Source organism: Sturnus vulgaris, chromosome 2, assembly GCF_052056855.1.
Source record: "Sturnus vulgaris isolate bStuVul1 chromosome 2, bStuVul1.hap1, whole genome shotgun sequence".
Lineage (NCBI taxonomy): Eukaryota > Metazoa > Chordata > Aves > Passeriformes > Sturnidae > Sturnus > Sturnus vulgaris.
In genome coordinates this window covers 7029494-7050019 of record NC_142244.1, presented here as the reverse complement: position 1 = coordinate 7050019, position 20526 = coordinate 7029494, and the positions used below count along the sequence as shown (strand labels likewise).

Sequence of the window (20526 nt, the reverse complement as noted above, 5' to 3'; positions counted from 1 at the left end):
GTTTAATAGCAAATATTAAATAATATTAAATAATAGAAAAGCATCAGTGCCATTCCCTAGCCAAAGCCAAAGCCCAACATGCCACAGACCTGGTCAAAGTGGTGTGGGGAAGGGCAAGAGGAACAGAACAGGGAGCTTCTTTCTATGCTGCTGGGTTGGATCAACTTCCATGTGGCCTTTTGTTTTAAATTGCTGTCAGCAGATCTGAACTTCCATTTCTGAATTTATTACCAGCATTCAAAAACCTGGGGCTCACACGATTTCACCCCACTCCAAAACACCTGCTGGCAGTGGCCCCATTGCTGCCACATGCTCCTACACCCCAGACCACCCCATGTCCCTTCTCCATCAGCAGCCTACAGCACTGGGCATCCCAAGGGGGGCTGTGGGAAGGGCATGGCAGGACAGCAGGACATTGGCAGTTTCCAGCAAACAAACCAAAAGCATACTGGTGAGCACAGCAGGAAAAGGTGGTGGGGTTTTGCCAGATTCCCAGGTTTCAACACACCACAGCAGAATTGCTCACTTCAAGTTGGTAAAAGCATACTACTTCACATAATTAACAGAGATTAACTAAAATCTGTAAAATGCCCTCCCCATTTTTAGGGAGTAGACCTGCCCACACTTTGCCCCACTACAGGGCAGAAGCCCATAAACCATACTTTTAACTGGAACTGGAGACACCCTAAAATCATGACAATCATCTAATACTAAGCTACTAAACTAAAATAGGGCTCAACACACTAGAATTTAAGTATTTACCTTTAAATCTCAAGTAACAAGGTCTCTCCTCTGTTTCAGTTATGAGAAAATTTCAGATTTAAAAAAAAAATCAGGTTAAAAGAGACCTATCATGGTCTCTTAAGACCTTCCCAAGCTCCAGCCAGGACTCACATCTGTGCCAGGCCACATTGCTTGGGCTCTCGCCCAGTTAAGCTCTCCCAGTCTCCATGCATGGCAAACAATTTTTTCCTTTGAGAGGAAAGATTTCTCTTATTAGTCTCTTTGTCATTTAACATTCTATGTCTATTACCTTCTGACTGCTTTTGCTTACCTCTTCCCTTTATTTTTGAGAGGGCTCGTTTTTTTAAAATGCCACTCAAAATTTCAAAATCACCCAATAGTCAGATGACAGTTACACTCTGAGACCTTGTTCCAGAATCCTTCCCTGCCTGCAGCATTTATGGTTGAACCCCCAACCTACTGAGATATTCATGCCTTAAAAGCCCCCAGACTTTCTAGTCTTACTTCCATAATTCACATATTTATTTCTTTAACTTCAGATAGACTTACTACCCTTAGTCACTGATGCATTCTTAGTTACTGATGCTCTTATTTTCTTTAATTATTCCTTTCCTCATCCTCAATAATTTCATTATGCATAAATCAACTTTATTTAGACAAACCAAAGAAGACAACAGAAAACCAGAAGAAATATTTGAAACTGTACTAGTAGTAGGATAGGTTAGGTTGGTATTTTTGTTAGTGATAAACAAAAATATTAGTTTCACAGAGCAATTTTCTTAGTAAAGAGTCAAAGCTACTGATGAAGAATCAATTTCAATTTCCATTACAATATCGCCCTTGAAATGAATATTTTGCCCAAATGCAATAAAAACTAAATAAAACACTGCAAAAACTAGAAAGAAAGGACAGGAATGAATATGCCAAGAGAGCAAAGATCTGAAAAATAAATTCTCTTGCTTATACAGCTTCACAGGAACTGGTTTGACATTTAGGAAACAAAGCAGCTACTGCTACGGCAATATGCAATAGCCCTCACTTAAAAAAAAAAAAAAAAAGAAAAAAAAGAGAGAGATGATAATAGTAAATGTAAAAATGTAAGGACTAAGGCAATTCAAACCATGCCCTTTTGTTCCACTGCATGAAATAACACATTTTCATTTCAAATTGTCACACACTGGTACAGGGTGTATTGTACTATCACATCATGGAGACAAAACAAAACCAGATCCACATGTTCTTAGGATATAAGCAAGGGGTAAGAAGTTTCTGCTCTCAAATATGAAATCAGTCATTGTGACTTCATCTGCAGGAGAAGCTTTTCTATTAAGAAACTCTGAATGGTTCTGTGTGTAGCAGGGGCCAATAGCTCTGAACTGCACAAGTGCATTTCAGTGTCATGGTAGAACAACAGAAGTCACGTTACAGCTAATCCTTGCAAATCAGTCCAAAAAGACTAAGGGCATTTGGAATAATAAATTGCCACCTCAGCTTTATTCAAAACACTTAATAAGAAAGAAGTCCATTGCACACATACTGTACAAAAATTTTCCCCCAAGGGTAGAAGAGAGACAAAATTTTCCAACAGTCCCAGTGACTCCCTCAGCAACCAATTCCTGAAGCTGTTTTAATAGGCACTGAAGAGAACCTCTTCAGAAAGGACAAGAAGGCAATGGAGCAAAAGAGGTCAAAAGAGAAAGGCAAGATTCTCTACAGACTGAGCTCTCCAGCACATGCCTGCTTTTAGAAAGAACAGCCACTCTAGTTATTCCTGAGACAGCACTTACCTCCTGGCAGTACTGAAGAATCCCTTCTTTCGTCCCAATGCAGGTCTTGCTGCCAGAGGGGTCTGATTCCCACTTTCCATTCTGCACATTCATATGCATGTTGAGCTTGCCACAGAACATGGCAATCTGAGGCTCTGCCAGCAGCCCTGCATTTCCATCAGCAGGCACCTGGAAGGAGAAGAAAAGTTTTAATCTCACATTTGACATTTCAGTCCAGCCAAAGCAGCAAGAGGTCAAGCAAGTCTGAGACAAAACTCCAGACTCATCCACCCAATGCAGCAAAGACCAAAATTTTTGATTCAGGGAGACGTGAGGAAAGTTAATGGGGTGTTCATAGAAATCCAGATTACAATAGTATAATTTTAAAGCTGTAACCAAACTGTTTTGTGGCCCAAAACTGTACTCTTTCCAACTTGGGCTAAACACAAAAACAAGCACAGTTGGAGCACGGTAATAAAAGTTTAATTTTCTAAATACAACTGTTGTAATGGGGGGGAGCGCTTTACTAACAACTAAAGGAAAAAGTAACAAGCTTTTAGCAAGTTTCCTAAAAAACCTCACAGTGTATCCTTTTTCAAGCCCCTCTGTAGTTCATCTCCTTGTTGAGCACACAGGCTCCATTTTATCATCTATCTTATGAAGATGGTGGGTTAAAAGCAGCTTCCACTTAAACTTTCCTTGGATTGAACCTCAAAATGCAGAAGGGCTGGAGAGGTATGAAAATGGCTCTGTGAAGGTTTAGCTCACAACCAAGAATTACAGAATACAGAAATTCATTTCGGTTTAAATATCTATTTTTAGCTTCTAATCTCTTAGCTAGAAGGCTTCTCAAGAGGAAAACGAAAAAAAACACTTTTAAAATTCACAAAAAACTGAAGAAACAGAATTACGGTACCATAGGAGACATGCAAACCCAGGATATTAGTTTGACTCTTTGTTTAAACAAACACAAAAAAGATTTAACGAATTTTATATGCCTACAGTACTTAAAGAACCCCAAACTCCACACTAAGAAACACTGTGTTTAGGTTAGATGTTAGGAGTGAACATCTAACTATCCACTGGATTAGCACTGAAACTGAAAATGCCAAAATTAAACTGAGGTTTTGTTTGGATTTTATTTTAAGAGAAAAGAGAGAACATTTTTTTCCTGTTTTCATAAGATGTAAATTTGTTACTGCAATTCAGCTCAAAAAATAGAAAAAAAAAATTTAAAATACAGGAACACCTCAACTGGCCAATATTTCCCTCTACTATCTCAATTTCTCTTCTGTGCAACGAGTACATTCTGTACAATTTATCAGTCAACTATCATTGTTGTTCCTCTGGGTAATTAGAAAATTTTCCAATAACTGGGATGACATCTTGTCTTGGCTTGCTTTGATCAGGAAAACTCTCACATGCTTACTCCTTCTAATTCCTTCAGAAACTTTTGAGAGTAACTCAAATGTAACACATCTGTCACAATCTGTAAAATATCCTCCACGTTAATTATTTTATTTTTCTTTATACATGCAACATGACCCTATCAAAATGTCAATAAAAATAGAAGTGAGTCATTTCATAAGTGATTTATGGATGAGAACTCTATATTCCCAGTCTACTCCTCCAACTGAGATCTTTAGTAAATTAATGAAGCACACAGTAGTCACACTGTGGCAGATTTTAGATTTTTTTTTCACTCAAAATCATAAATCAAAACCAAACTAAAGTATTTAGATCACAGAATCAAATATTCATTTAGGTTGAATGAGACTTTAAGATTGAGTCCAACTGTAAACCTAACACTGACAGGTTTAACCAAAAAAAAAAAAAAAGCCAAAAATACAAGACAAAATATAGCTAACTAATTTCAAGGGATGTCTACACAGTGCAAGTCCCTGATAATATAAAATCTCACAAAATACTACTCATTTTAAGAAACAGTAGTTTGATGACTAAGGGGACTGAACATCAGTATTTTTGGGGAAAGGTGGGGAAATGCAGCACTTTTTGTAAAACACATACACTTACAAAGATTAAAAACTCAAAAAAAAGCAAGAAACTATAACATTAGCAAAACTTACACAGTGATAAGTGAGTTGTCCCACACATACTATCATAACATTTTAAATATGTGAATGAATTAATTGCTGGTCACATCAAGGGTATATCCAGCTAAAATATGTGAGCTGGTGACGAATTTTATGGATCACTCAAATTTTCTTCATAACCAATGGTTTCATTCATTTACATTAATACCCTTGCAAGAAAAATGCCATTAAATAATCTACAGCATCAATCTACACTGATAAACAGCTTCTAGAGAAGGAATGCTGAATAACACAAAGCCACAGTCCACCTTGTTACAACAGTGCCTGTAGTGGCAAATCTCTCCTTGACTAATCCTAAAGCTCGCAGGCAGACTAGTCTCCCAAAGAATAACTCATGGGTCACAAATTACATTAACAGCAACTATTTACTTCATTAATATTCTGCAAAAGCAAAACCTCCAAGCACATTAATAGAATTGTAATCACATATTATTTTTTTCTCCTTTGCATATGACTTTGAAGTAGCAGCATGGCTTTTTTTCCTGCCTCTTGGCAAATCATTAAATAACAGTCCAATTAGCACAGCACCTCTAGGTAGCTTCAAATGTTATGCTTAGGTTTTCTCAGTATATCCAGTTATCAAAGACCAAGTAAAAACACTACTCATCACTTCCACAAGACATCTGTAATATGATTTCTGTAATGGGAACTACATAAATTTGAAAAATGGCATGTACAGGACTCTGAAAAAATTAACTCGATGGTACACTATTTGGATCTCTGCATTACTCTGTCACAAGACATTCAAGCACCAGCCTGACATCTTTTCATAGAGAAAACAAAATTATTAGTTTTTAGAAGTGTAAGTGTACAGGTTCTGAAAGAAAGGTTCCACGGCTGTAGTAAAGGTCAGTGCTGACAACATGGTTTCCCTTAAAGAATTTCAGTATATCAGAGGTTTGTCTTCCAGTTTCAAGACTCATTTCACCTCTAGCTGAGTGCATCTTCCTGCATGATCCTCTGATACATTTCCTTCTTAGAAGCAGATAAATTGTGAAGTGTTTAAAATATTGTTTTAAAGAAAACAAATTCAAAACACCTTTCAAGGATAGGCTTTCAGTATTTTGCATACTCTCAGAGGTAGAGATATTAAAGAAAAGAAAATCCAACCAACACTGAAAACTGAAATCAGAAGACAACTCTACGATGAAGCCCACAGGGTATGTAACTGCTTTGGATATGGAAAGAAAAGGGACATAATTCAGCTGTTTTCTCTTCAGATTGGTCAACTTAGGACAGGTCAGTCCTATCTATGTCAGTCTTAGACAAGACCTTAGCCTTAAGCAAAGTCAGTCTTAGCAAGGCCACCTGAATGGCGTAATTCCATTACTGGAGACTCTCTTTAAAAGTAGGTGTTTCATGGTATTCTTCTGTTTGTTTTTAGAGAAAATTGTCATTACAAGTACTTATTTCATGTCAAAATGTTGAATTACATACAATACAGAAAAAAAATAAGAAATCATGTACGCATTAGGAGACTAAGGTGTAGGGAATCTGTTTCCTCCATGATAAGTAGTAACAGAGATGCTTCTGCTTTCCTGTCTTTCAGGTCTGGCAATTTAACATATCTATTTGAGGAGAGATGCACGTCCACATGGCATGCTGGATGCCACTTCTGCCATTTCTGAGACAGTCAAAAAGGATTTTGATAGCAGAGTACAGAGGACTGAAAGAAGTTTATCTAACTGCAAAACTGTACGAAGGAATACCCTACATTAACAAAAAAGTGTGTGGACTTTTTTAGCTCACTGCCATTCCATCATAATATCAAAAGACCTTTTCCTGTCAAACTATCATTATATAATAAAAACATAGCCCTCTCCTTGCCTCCATTCTCTCTCATTGCTTTCTGCAGTTACAAAAACAATTAGCATATTTCCTAACAGCACTTCATAATCCCTATTTAACCAAGAAGTATCAGCTTTTTTCACAATTCAGGCTATATTCAGAAAACACAGGCTGCAAGGTTTCACCCTCAAGATGTTTTCCATCAAGGAATCAAAGTAACACCACTTCAGATAGTTCTGCTACAATTAAGAACTCCAACATAATAGGGAAATAAGCATTAGACGTTCTACATGCTGTTATTAACCATGGAAACATCAAAAGCAATTCCCTAGACATCCCTAAGACAGCTTCGGTGATATATCTTGCTTTGTTCTGCAAGTACTAACCTGAAGCCACTTTTATAAACATTCGAAGTTTATTTAATTTGCAATAATTCATTTGCAATTACTCTCAAGGATGGGACATTCAGTAACAACCTCCATATCTACAACTTGCTCAAGAACAACAACTGTCCTCCTTATTTTAGGAAGTTACTATAATGATCCCTCCCTGATTTTCATTTTTAATGCTAACATCAGTTCAAACCTCCAACCAAGAAGTCAGCGACTGCAATTTTAAGGTTTAACAGTAAAACAGGGGTTCAAATAATGTGAACAATTAAGCATATCCAATCATAACATATCACCCTTCCAAGCCATGGCTGTGCTTCGTCCAAATTTTTATACCATATTTGGGTTGAAATCTGAGGTTTCTCATTAACTAAAGCAGCACCAATTTGCATATATAGCAGTTTACTTCCTCTATGACTATTAACAAAATTTAAAAAATTCTATCTTTGAAGTGAGGCCACTCGAAAAATTAGAATGAGTATAAAAAGACTCTCTGCTTGCCTTACACATTCAGTGAGCAAAACATGATACAGAGATTTTGTTATTCCCAGTGGAAAGACAAGGGTTTTTTCCACTGGACTGTCTGGTCTGCTGTACCTTACAAGTGAAGATTGTTGCTCAGTTCTAGAAGTCTACGGTCCAAACTGGGCAAATGCCATGCAAATACAGGCTTATGTCACCAGACACAAATCCATGGCTTCTTGCCCATCAGTCAGCCATCAACTTTGGCAGACTGTAATCTGGTACACTCTGGTCTAGACATCTTATATAAGCCACAAAATATTTCTCCTCCTAGATTTGTTAGGATCTTCACAGAACACAAATGCTTTAATGACTATTTGCATTTAAAAACCTGCATGTGTAGATTCACAATGAAAAAAATCTCCTTTCTTAAAAATACAATCAGGACAGAATTGTTTCTTTAAAAATAACCCACCTATATTAGATAAGGAGGAAATGTCAAATTTTTGTCTCCTCACAAATTTATGACTGTTTGTCAAAACTAAGGAAAATTTTCCATCTCCTCACTTTTCCTTAGAGATGGAAAAGAGCAAGAGGTTGTCAAAATCAACATGAATAATTTAGAAATAGTATTTTATTGTACAATGCTCATATGGAAACAGCAGCAGCAATTACTCTTGTCAACAGCCTATAGAAATAGGTCAGAAAAACATTTTACTGATTACACAGTAAAACTGCTCAGTGCAGCTGCTCCTCCTGGAAGACAAACATTTATCGCAAACAGTCCTAGGAAGAACCACCTTCCTAACCTGCAAAAAACCCTGTGAACCTCCGTAGCTAATTTACAAAAAGCCATCATCCAAAATTTGGTTGAGAAACAGACTCCATCAAAAAGCTGCTGGAAAACTAGAGAAGTTTTATTTGGCCTGACTATAACCTACTTAACCCATATTTGACAGTGCAAATATCTGCACACTGTCCTCCTGGCCTGCTTCACAAGAAATGCCAAAATGCATCACGACAGTGCAATTCCCACATCTCCATTGCAGCTCAGGGATCAACTGCTCCACAAATAAATTAAAAGCAAGTCTGCCTTCAAGCCTACAAAGGAAAATATCATATTCTCAAAACTCTCTTCTGGCAGCCAACCATTCTCCTCACCCACGCCCTTCACAAGGTCCTGAGATACAGGTTGTATTTATTCAATATATCTTAGTTTTAGTGTTTCCCTCAGGTCACATTCCAAGTACTTGTAGCACGACACCCCAACCCAGCCCCAGGCATTTGTTTACCCTGAAATCAAGTATCAAAACCAAACCAAAAAATATGCCAAGACTAAGCACTGAGTTCACAAGGCTATCTTGTGGAGCAACAGGGAAGTGAGTGCTGCCCTTCCCAAAGACCTGAGTGAACCAGCAACCAAGTGCACACAAGAGATATTCACAAGACTTGAGGAGAAGTGCCTGTATAAACAGTTGACCTGCATGTGCATGTGTGAACACATACAAGAACAAAGGGATTTCCCTTCCTGGGGTCCCTGGAATCACTAGAAAGCAATGAGGTGAATGACAAGAGCAGCAGAAGCCTAGGTCCTGTGCTGAACCTGACTAGCATCATCCTGCACACATTTCCATGTTCCTGTGAGAGTGACTAAAAATTAAAATCTAGCTACAAAAATCATCATCTCTGAATGTAGTTGTGAACGTGAGGAATTATCACAGGGGAGTACCCCATGAAGTCACAGAAGGCAGATCTTTGCATCAGCTACATAAACACAACAAAAACACATTCCTCTGTAAGTGCAGTGCCAAGAGTTTCTTACCTACCACCAACACCACCAGCAACATGTCTGCTTCCAAAAAAACGTCCAATTTGAGTGTCTTAACTCAAGAAGATGTAAAGGTGCTTGAATGCATCCAGAGGAGGGCAAACAAAGTTGATGAAAGTGCTTTAAAGGAATTACATCCCGCAAGGAAAATTCTGAGGACTCTGGGCTTATCTAGCTGGACAAAAGGGGGCTCAGGGGTAACCTCTTTGCTCCCTACAGCATCCTGAGGAGGGAAGTGGAGAAGGAAATGCTGAGCTGTTTTCTGTGGGATCCAGTGATGGGATGCATGGGAATGGTTCAACTCTGTGCCAGGCTCAGACTGGGCATTAGGAAGCTTTTTTTTACTAGGAATATAGTCAAACACTGGAACAGGCTTCCTGGAGAGGTTCACAGTGCCCCAAGACTGTCAGTAGCAACTGGGCAATGCCTTTACTAACAGGCTGTAACTTGGTCAGGCAGCTGGAATAGATGACCAATGGACCTCCCTTCCAACTGAAATACTGTATTCCATTCTAGCCTCTACATTGCTGTCTTGGGTTGCAATACTGAATGTGCCCAAAAGTTTGTATTCTATCACCATCTGTTGAAACCAGCTAGGGCAGTGATCCTTATCTCTGTGGGAGATATTCTCTGCTAATGGGCTATCTGTTAAAAACAGGTGGGGCAGTGTTCTTTATCTTTTCCACCACCCATCCTTCCTCCAGGAGGATATCTTCTGTTAATGGGCCATTGAGTCCCACTGCATGACTGATAAAATTACATCATCCCATTGGGAGATGCTCCAGCCAGGGGGAGGAGCCAAACATTTCCTACCTAGATAAAAACTGAGATTTGGAACACCAAGGCAGCCTTTTTCCATTGGACTCCAAAGGAAAAAACAGACCTTTTCACATCATCACTGGACCTTTGGAGGAAAACTGCACCCTTCTACAGGATCATTGATTCAACAGAACCACATCTGTCACTGCAGGAGGACTGCAGCCACCATTTAATGGGACTGCTACCAACACCCTGACTGATGGGGTGTCAGGTTGTATTCTGACTCTGTCAGTGTTTTTGGTTTGTTCTCTTAATACTGTATTTCTATTTTAATTTTCCCAGTAAAGAACTGTTATTCCTATTCCCATATCTTTGCCTGAGAGCCCCTTAATTTCAGAATTATAATAATTTGGAGGGAGGGGGTTTAAATTCTCCATTTTTAAAAGAGGCTCCTGCCTTTCTTGGCAGACATCTGTCTTTCAAACCAAGACAATCACCATGGTCACAACCAGACCAGGAGCATCAGCAGTTTGCTATGGGTGATGATGTGAATCATCAGGGGCAGGAGGATAATGGGAGGAGCAGGGACAACCTTCACCCAACCAGGTCTTCTCTGGAGTTATCTTAAGTGTCCATACCGAAATTTACAGACCTTGAAATTAGCCATCAATATAACAGTAACTGAAAACCCTCACACCTACCAGGTATCCCCAGCCTGCAGGTACCTCCACACAGTTTAGCCACAATTTTTTACAAAAACTGGCATTTTGTCAGGAAGAAAAATTATAACAACCAGATTTTTACCAAAATTACCCAAGACTGGAATGACTTTCAGGAAGCATTCAATCTAGTGCAGCACCAACTAAATATTAACATAGGGAATGGGGACGTAGGGGGAATGGAATAACATCAAGATTTTACAAGCTGAATAAAAAGTGCATTAGGAAGTAAAACAACCAAACAAACCAACCAACCAAAAAAACCCCCAAATAACCTAATCTTGCTTCCAAGCAATTCATTTATATTTTGAAACAGTCTTTGGTCATTTACATGGCTATATGTGTTGACTAATAGCAGTAGGGTAAACAAGAAAAAGACAAATCCTGTCAGAATTAATTACTTCTTACTAATTTGGAAAAATTGGAGACAAAAAAACGAAATTCAGCAAGTGTGCAAGTTTTACAAAATAAATTTTTAATGATACCAATAAATATGACAAATGTTATGGTTTCTTTTGGTATGTCTACACATGCAGAAATGCTAATGATACGGCATTTAAAATTTCATCACCTGCAGGGCTGTCACTACCCCAAAACAAACCTAAGACACTGTTTTATGGGGAAAATCAAGCTTTTGCACTGAAATAAATCACTGCAAACAATCCGATTCCAGCATTATATTTTCTATTCCAACACACAAAGCCACTATCACCTTAAATAAATACATGAAGTAGAAGAAAACTAAGAGTGCATTTCACAGCAATGCAACCGACCACAGAACTACTCCAAGCTCAGTAACAACTTCAGGGGTCCCATCATAACCATGAAACTCACTGCTGCAAAACTAAAACTACAAGGTGAAAGCAAATATTTTTGGAAGCCCTAACTTCTAGCTTGCATTTACATTAAAGCACCTTTTTTTTTGGCTGTGTAAATTATATTTTAAGGCTACTTCATTGCATGTGTACTTGGGAAGAATGTGAAAATGAAAATTACTATATGCAGTGTAGCAATGAGGAATAAAGACACATGGACTCCCCTTCAGTGGTTGTAAAGAGAAATAATTTATTGCAAAGAGCCAGGCCTTTTTATGCTCTAAACCTAAGCAAAACAAGCATGCATTGGCTGCCTGCCACTGCAGGTGCTGTACACGTCCTTTACCCAACCATCTTGTTGATCATCCAGTGTCCATGTGTCTCCCCAAATAATCACTGCCCCACACACAAGGCGACCACATGCTGCTTATGCAATTTGTTCTCTGGTTATGTAACCTGTTTTTTAACTCACTGTTAGTTGAACCTCTCCCAGAGTGCTTTCTGGTGAGGAAGAGTGAACAGAAGTGAACAGGATTTAACAACAATGAAAAGAGCCCTTATTCTATTAGGCTTTTCTTATTTCCCACATCTACCCCTTATTTGTTTAATCAATGAAAAAACACCAAAGACAACTATGCCATATACTACTAAACATTTAAACCATACCCTGAAGCCAAGGTCATCTAGCCAAGAAAATAAAGCCCACAAGTCACCTTCATCACGTTGTTGCAGCTGCCTAGTAAGCTGCTTAAGGTTGCTGGTGCTTTTATGATTTTCTATTTGTCCATTTCCAAGTAATCAAATTTCCTTCTAGTTATTAATGTGTGATCACTTCACAATGAAATACAAGTGTTTCACAAGAGTCTGGCCTAATTTACTGAACAGTATGCTTGTTGTGATTCTCAAGTGATGAAGGGCATCACCTACCAATCCCATTTGTAGCACACACTTCTAATGGTACTTTAGTTACATGCCAACAAGACAGAAGACATGCTGTCAAATAAAATTATTCAAAACATTCCACTTTTGAAATAAAACATTTAACTTACATTTAATACAAAATATATACAAGATTAGTAAAACCTGAACTGATCCTGAAACTTTTTCAGATGAAACATGACTGAGCAAGGAAGAGGGGGAGTAACCCGGTAACAACTCTTCAAAAACACCAACATATGCCTGTGGCATGAACAAGATGCACATGGTATCAGTATGCATAGCATCAAATGCTTGCTCTGTCCATCTTAGGGGTAAGACATTCGCAGTGCTTTCCCCATTCAGGATGGTGTAACAAATGGCTGCACACACCATGAAGGAACCCATTTCACCTGGTGACCTGTGGAGACACAAGCGTAACCTCTGCCTTATGTCAGTAGATAGAAGGGCTTTTTCTACTGCCCTATTAACAGGTCCTTTACCATCATCAGAGGTCTGGGATAAGCATTTGTATCAAAAGGATATTGTCTTTCACATGCTCTTTGGCAAACCTCATCTCAATTTAAAAAACTGAAAGCATACAAGGCTTTTGCTAGCCTGTCATGTGGGCAAGCTGACTCTCCGTTCTTTTATTTTTCAAGTATGGTTTTCAACGTCCTGGGGGCACGTTCAACAACAGCCTGCTCAGTGGGAGAGCAAGGAATATCTGTTTTGTGGAAGACACCCCATTGTTCTAAGAATTGTCAAGTCCATCCAGAAGTGTGGGCAGGCCCACTGTACGTTTTAACAGCATCCAGAAGGTCTAAAGTGGCAAAGCAGGTGAGTCAGTGCAGAGTGACATCACGGGCCTTCTCTCCAGTGCAGGCAGTTGCCATCAAGAAATGAGAGGACGTGTCAACAGATACACGAACATATTTCAAATGACCAGATTCTGGAATATGAGTGACATCAGTTTGTCAAATACAGTTTGGAATAGATTATCAGTGGCCCCTATGAAAATGATCCTTCAGTGAAGCTGGATCTATCCCTATGGTATCGCCAAATTGTCCTAAAATATTCCTTCCCTATAACGTACATGGTATGGCAGCAATAAATGGTGCAATCCAGGCAGTTTGCCCGTCAGGGCCAAGAACAGGCCAGAGGTGAGTGCTCTGTCTAGGGTGCTACATTTGTCCCACCTCAATTAGGGTTGAGGTAAGGTTAATCATGGGACAATCACTGGGCCACTCACTGCTTTCAATGACAAAGACATCAGCTACATCAACAAGCCCTTTCTGCCATCTATGCTGCACACCAGGGTTGGTATGAGCTATTGTGATAGAACTGGTCCAAAAAATTTGCAGCTGGCCTGTGCTGCCAAAGCTACTCGTGCCACTTTTACCTTTACACCAGGCTTTTTTTTGGAAAATGGAACAAGTTGTGCTAAATGCAGACCTTCAGGTATAAAGCAAGGTGGCATGGGGGTCCACAGCATAATTCGTATTGGAGTCGATAACACCAGGTAACACAAAAAGCCCCAATTGAGTGGTGGAAGAACGTCCAGTTCACAAGGCATGCATATCATTTCCAATCAGTCCCCACACTCCCATAGGAACGACATGCACTGAGGAGGTCATGAGGGTTACTGACTCTCTGGCAGCCAAGTCCAGCCCAGCACTGCCTGAGATTGTAGGCACGAGCTTGCTTGCCAAGTGTTTTGCTTCACATTTTTTTGATTCTGTGGGGCTTGTGAGCCCACTTCCTGCTGGCAGGCTCAGGACTGTATGGCTTCCCCTTTTGCACTGTAGTGAGAACAACATTTGGTAGGCCCAAAGTTTTCCTTTTCCACACTGGGGACAATCCCTAGTAGGCAGTTTTGTTCCACCCCCTTGTTGAGGACAGTCCCTCCTAGATGATCAGATGAACCACATTTAAAACAATCTCCTGCTCCTGCCTACAAAACCTGCAGGTGCGCAGCTAAAGCCACACTGAAAGAACTAGTGTGATGAGTGGTAGAATCCACATTTTGGCAGGCCCTAACCATGTTTGCTATATCACAAGTATGCAGATTGGGAACAGCGAGTAACGTTTTCTTATGGTCTTCATTTGCATTTTCAAAAGCAAGTTGCTGCAATAGAATAGCTCATGTGTCATCATTATTAACTTGCCGAGAAACTACAGAAATGATTCTGCTGGACTCTGCAAAATCTTAGCAAAACACATAACAGTGTCGATGCCTGCCCTGGGGAGCCGGTGCAGAGCCTGAAGAGCTAAGCAGGTGATATTGTCATACATGTCACAAGGGTAGCCCATCTGTGCTGCAGAGGCTACATGTGAGCCCTCTCCTGTTAATTCAGCAACAACAACATGTGGATCTCTGCCCCGCAGCGCTCCCATCTGAGTAGTACACAGCTCACAGCAATTGGTAAGCCAAGCCACAAACTGTGTATTGGATAAGATCATCTTCATTATGCTTCTCCAATCATTAGGTGAAGAACATAGGTGGTACTTACAGACTCCAAGTAACTGAAAACATGATAGGAAGATACACCACTTTCCTTTACCACTGCTGTCCTCAGTTCTTTGGTAACTTTATAATTCAACTCTTTGTACGTAGGGCATTGATTTGGTGCATAAATAACAGGACAAGCAGTAACAATTGTCGTCACCCTCTTCCATCGTGTCTCCTCTACATTTCCACCAGCATTGTGCCACAGCATCATCTTTCCGCAGATGGGTACAAATCTGCCTCTTGTTTGGGGTCTAAGGGTCCAGGGTCAAGAGGACTGACTGGGTAAGGATTTTCATCGAGGTCAAGCAGCACCATAGGGGATGGGCTGACCTCAGAATTATGTGTGTTGGAAGTGGGTGTGGGCGGGGCTAAAGGATGAGGGAAATCAGTTTCTGAAGTCACCAGATGGCAGACCTACATGTGGGTTTCTTTTAGAGTCGCCATAATAGTCCCCCATGTGGTGAGGTGCTTGCAAGCATCAGCACTGCCATTCCTGGCAATATCACAAAGTTTCTGTCCTACTGCCTGCCAGGCCTCCAATGGAAAAGTCCCAGTAGAAGGGAAGTATTTTCTATGCATGGACAAACCATCCAGCAAGGTGGCATCAGAAATGTCTACATTTTGCTGATTCAGGAGCTGTCATAGAAGGTCTAGGCTCTGTCTTTATTCCAGGGACATTTTCCCTCCCATAATTCCCCCACCGCTCACCTCACTTTTTTCCTGGCTGTGTTCCAATCTAAACAAAGCTTTCTCTACCTGAGCAAAATTCACTACAGACTGAAGAGTTGCAATTTTCCTTGTGAAACAGGACCTCCAACCTGCATCAACTGGATTTCAAAGGAAGCTCTGAGATGGCTCTTTTATTCTCATTGTTACTTGCATACAGTTCTTTATCTGCCCTCGATACAGAGGCATCATCTACACTGCTAACGCAACTCTTCCACAGACTGCATTATTTATTCTCCAAACGATGCAAAATGGAATCATCCTCTGCTGCCATTGGTCTGAGCCACAAACATCTGAACAAAGCCATGTGAGAAGTCTGATGTAATTCACCAGTTTTAACATGAGGTGTTTCAGCTATTTTGCACTATGACTGCACTCCACGTGTATGTCAAAGCTCTCATCTTTTGATGTAGAACTATTCTTTGCTCAAGTGGTGAGTCTGTGACTCAGTCTGCTCTGCAAGCTGTCTGACTAGTTGGATTACTAGAATTATTATTATTATTATTATGTTAAAAAAATAACAATTTTCCAATTTCATTCCACAAACAATGTGAAGATGAATTAACAAAGTATTTCTGGCATTTGCTGACTTTAACTGCCAAGTGTTTGACATGATGAGGACTTGCTGACTGCTACAAGGAAGAACATGCCCAGAAGATCCTTCCTGAAATACTCATGCTACCCAAAATACCAACACATCTCTAATTAGATAAACCTTTTTTGGCATACAAAAACACTTCTATAAGCAAGCCAGAAGGAACTAATTTGTCAACAACAGGATTAAACACGTAACACATTACCTGGATTACTTTCAATACATATATAAAAGCCAGACATAGTCAAATAGATGCTTGACAGACTTGATTCATTTTGAGTTGAAGATAGAGTTCTTCAGTCCTTCCTCTATAAAAATCTATGCATTTTATCTCTCCACAACAGAACTGTGATGAGGGAATTAATACAGCATTACTAGACACCCCATGCTGAAACATATCCTGCCCTGTATCTGTCTTTAGGGTACTTGAATCACCTGTTACTAAAAAAAAAACAAGAAACCAAATAACACCCCACCCAAATTTCACTGTCCCACTAGACACAAGCTATTTTCATATCATTGTGCATCTCATTATTGGGTTTTGAGTAGCTACTCCATATCCACGAGGGTTTTTCATAATAATCATGCAGCACATTCAAAAGAAAGTCTGGCATTCTACCTCTGATGCTACACCCCACTCCCATGACCTCCAAGGTGAAGACACTTCTCCATCTCTGCTTTCTGGCTCTAGCAGACAGAGACAGCTTATTTATTTCATGCACCAGACCAGAGACAAGACCATCATTATTGCATACATAAAATATTAACAATAAAAATTTGAGTAATAAAGAAAAAGACCTTCAGAAGTGCTTAGCAGAAAAAGGCAGAAGATTCTCCAGTTTGGGAAAGAATAAAAATATTCTTTCATTCTCTCTACTGAGCACATGTCAGGTTTCAACTCTACAGTTTGCATTCTGCATATTCTTTTCCTGATTAAATGCTACTGTACATGACCTTCATACAATTGTGCTAACGCTCAAAACCAAGAGCCTTTTCCTTTTCAGGACCTATGAACAAGTAATAAGAGTAAGGAAAAAAAACAAACAAATGAAGACACAGTTAAGCCCCCAGAAACAGCCCAGCAGCTTCGTTCAGCAGACTGGGCAATAGTAACACGTGATGGGCCCCAGCACCAATTCTTCCTTCAGCAGGGACCACATACTAAGTACATTGCATACATATGCAATGCACAATCATAATCAACAAACAAATACATTTTATAAGACAGGAGCCTTAACTCTACTGAAAATAACAAATCTGAAAAAAAAACTTTACTTAAAAAAAAGGAGCTACAGGTTTGACCACACAAACCAGTTATTCTACAGAATGCAATTCTTCGGCTTAAAAAGTTAAGCAAAACAACCCAGAACTGGAAGTGAAGGAATTCAGTCAGCCTCAAATAAAATAAATCTCTAATGACACAACAATCAGAAAGGTAGTTATGTTAAGCCTATGATTTTCCAAAATCCATTATTCAAGAGATTCAAGAAAACAACAGGAAATAAAGCAACTAATATGCAGGAAGCAATATAAGACAAGACAAAAAAAATGTTCAAACCACTCTTCCCAATACATGAAGGCCACCCTACAGAAGTACACTAATTTTTCCAGTACAAATGTTTCAATTTTCAAACCTGCCTCTGGTATCTTACAGCAACTGCTCTCTTTAAAGAGACAGCTCTCATCTGAATTTTTTCTGCAGTCTTTAGCAAAAGCTTTACAGATTTCAATATTTGGAATGTTAACCAAATAGGCAGCAGAGTATCCTGTATATGTTCTCACTCTTATTTAGAAGGTATACTCTCACCATGAGTTCTGGATTTCTGATCTTATTGGGTGCTATGGAACACTCCAACTGTTGGTTAGTTCTGGGAGCCAGAGAAATGAGAATCTGTCAGTCCAAGAATTTTCTTCCAGTGTGGTATTCCTACAGTAATTTTCTAATAATACAGAAATAGGTACCACATGCAAGTTTAGTTATGCAAAACACTGAAACACAAGAAAAACTCTGCTTGACACCTCTTGCTCTTTCTTCTGTGGGAAGACATGCTGTTATTGTGGTTGCCAGAATCCTACACAAACATCTCTCATTCAGACAAGGATAGAGAAAGCAATTGATTGAAGAGGTGAACCAGAAGCCAAAAATTCAGAGTATGAGTTTCTGGGCTTTTTAATTATACGAAGGCCTCAGAGTCCTCTTCCAGGTCCACCTACTAACAGCAGCTGCTCTCTGTCTTGACAACAGTGATAGCACAACAGACATGCTCACACACATTTGATTTGAAGGCTCATGAGAACAACTGCATTCAAATGCAGCATCCTTAAAGACTGTATTTCAAATTCATATTAATTGAATTTAACAGATTTCCATGAAAGAGACTAAAATGAACTTGGAGGCAACTTTCAGATCCTCAAATGATGAAGATAAATATGATTATCCACTGTTAACTGTTATAGCCAAACCCGAGAGAAATGATCCAAATAAGATGACATAATAAAGATGAAGCGCTATTTCCTTACCAATCAGTAGACTAAAATCACCACAGATCATTAAGCTTAAAAAAAACCCAAAGAATTAACCCTCTGCTAAGGAGGATAAGACACCCTCCTGTTTTTTTAAACATGCTGGAACCAGATACTTGAAAAGCGAGCATCTTTGTCTTAAATAGCACCATTGTATTTGTGCTATGTGTTTTAGAACACATAAATCCTTCAAATAGCAATTTACTTTGGGGGATTTTTTTCATTTGTCTTTTAAATGAATAATCTGGAAGATTAAAACATCATCTTGCTTTTGACAGTTGTCAGCTGATAAACCACCATCACAAAAGAGAAAACAATACTACATTTTCCCACCTCCTGCTTGTTGCTTTATTGAGATATAAGAATGAGCTAGACCATGAAAGATGTCACACATGCTGCAACAACGGAAGGGAAGAATTTTTATTTGGCTACAGAGCCTGGTGCTCTGCTACAGAGAATACCACTGAACACTAACGATGTCTTGTGCAGGGAGTACAAGGAAGACTTATTTCCATACACGAATAGAAAAACAATGACATAGTGGCTTGGGTTTGCCAATTTGAATTTTTTGGCTAATGCACTAATTATGTAGAAGGTCTAGCACTGGTTAAATCGCCAGGCACTTACTAGAATTATTTACTCATTTTCTGCTGTGAGTTAAGGCTTAGGAGGAGGGCCAAGCAGGCTCAAAATTTAAAGGGTACAAAGAAAACTTTATTAACACAACTAAAAGAAATATAGTAAGAAAATTAGAATAAACCTTTAGAACACTTTTCCTCCCCCCACACCTTCTTTTCTTCCCTACTGGAAATACGAAGAGACAAAACCTGGGACTTTTAGTCAGTTCACCTCTAGAATAGTCTTTCTTCAGTTCTCTTAGGGAGAGGAGTCTCCCTTGCCATGCTATGGAGGCTTTTCTACAAGAAACAATTCTTTCATGGCTTCAATGTCACAGCAAATCAGCCACCCGGGAAAGGAAAAAATCTGTTTGCAGTGTGAAAAGTCCCTCTCACACTTTGCAGCTTTCCCACAGCTGCTTTCATGGGCCACATCAACTTACTGGGGTGCTATTTTAAGGATGAGCTGTTTTAGTATAGTTAGATAGTCATCTATCTCTGGGAACAGAGGTTTTTTATTACTATCCCTAGGGTAAGGTTTCTCATCTCTCTCATCTCTTTTTGTTCACGTTTCTTGTTGGATTATAGCAACATTTACTTGCTTCAATACTGGTGCCTTGGCTCATAGTTGTGTTAGAACGCTACATCTCCCTAATGCATTTCTGTGAGTTCCAGGGAAAAAACAGTAAAATATATCTTCACCACAGCCTTACAAAAAGAATTTCAGCCTAAGACTAAGGCATCTCCTCAATCTAACTCTTTCTACATGGGCTTCACCTCTCCAAAGGCAGGTAGGAGCCAATGAAGTTTTCCTGGGCTTTGCTCATTTTTAAATGTGCTTTTCTTTTAAGTGGTTTAACCCAGCATCAATCTTCAAACCTAGCCTAGCTAATTACCTCTTCAAAACCAGATCGTTGATTAGCTCCAGCAAGTCCCCATAGGGAACCACCCCAGCCAAACCGGAAACCAGATTTTTGTAAAACCACGACAAATAGCTGTCAACTCTTATTTAAGACTAGCTAGGTCACAGCATGCAGTGAAAGCAGAAATAACATGTATTTCATTTCACTTGATCCAACATGCAAGGACTAAGAGCAGGGATGCTGACCCCTGACAGGGAATTTGGCCAGAGCACTAAATGTAGAGCACAAACTCTATGCAAGCTGCCCATAATCAAACACCACAGAGCAGCAACACAACAGTTTATTTCTCCTCAAATTCTCCACACGGATATATCTGCAGATATTAAGAAGT

At 39.4% G+C, this 20526-nt stretch overlaps 1 protein-coding gene across 4 annotated transcripts in view; it reads right to left on the bottom strand.

Annotated features, from left to right (window-relative positions):
* Positions 1–20526, bottom strand: part of APP (amyloid beta precursor protein) — a 203622-nt gene that overhangs the window by 156430 nt on the left and 26666 nt on the right. For all 4 annotated transcript variants that reach the window (XM_014886607.2, XM_014886608.2, XM_088157747.1 and 1 more), the window contains exon 2: positions 2532–2699. In XM_014886607.2, the coding sequence (XP_014742093.1) occupies positions 2532–2699 (168 nt within the window). The remainder of the gene's footprint in view (positions 1–2531; positions 2700–20526) is intronic.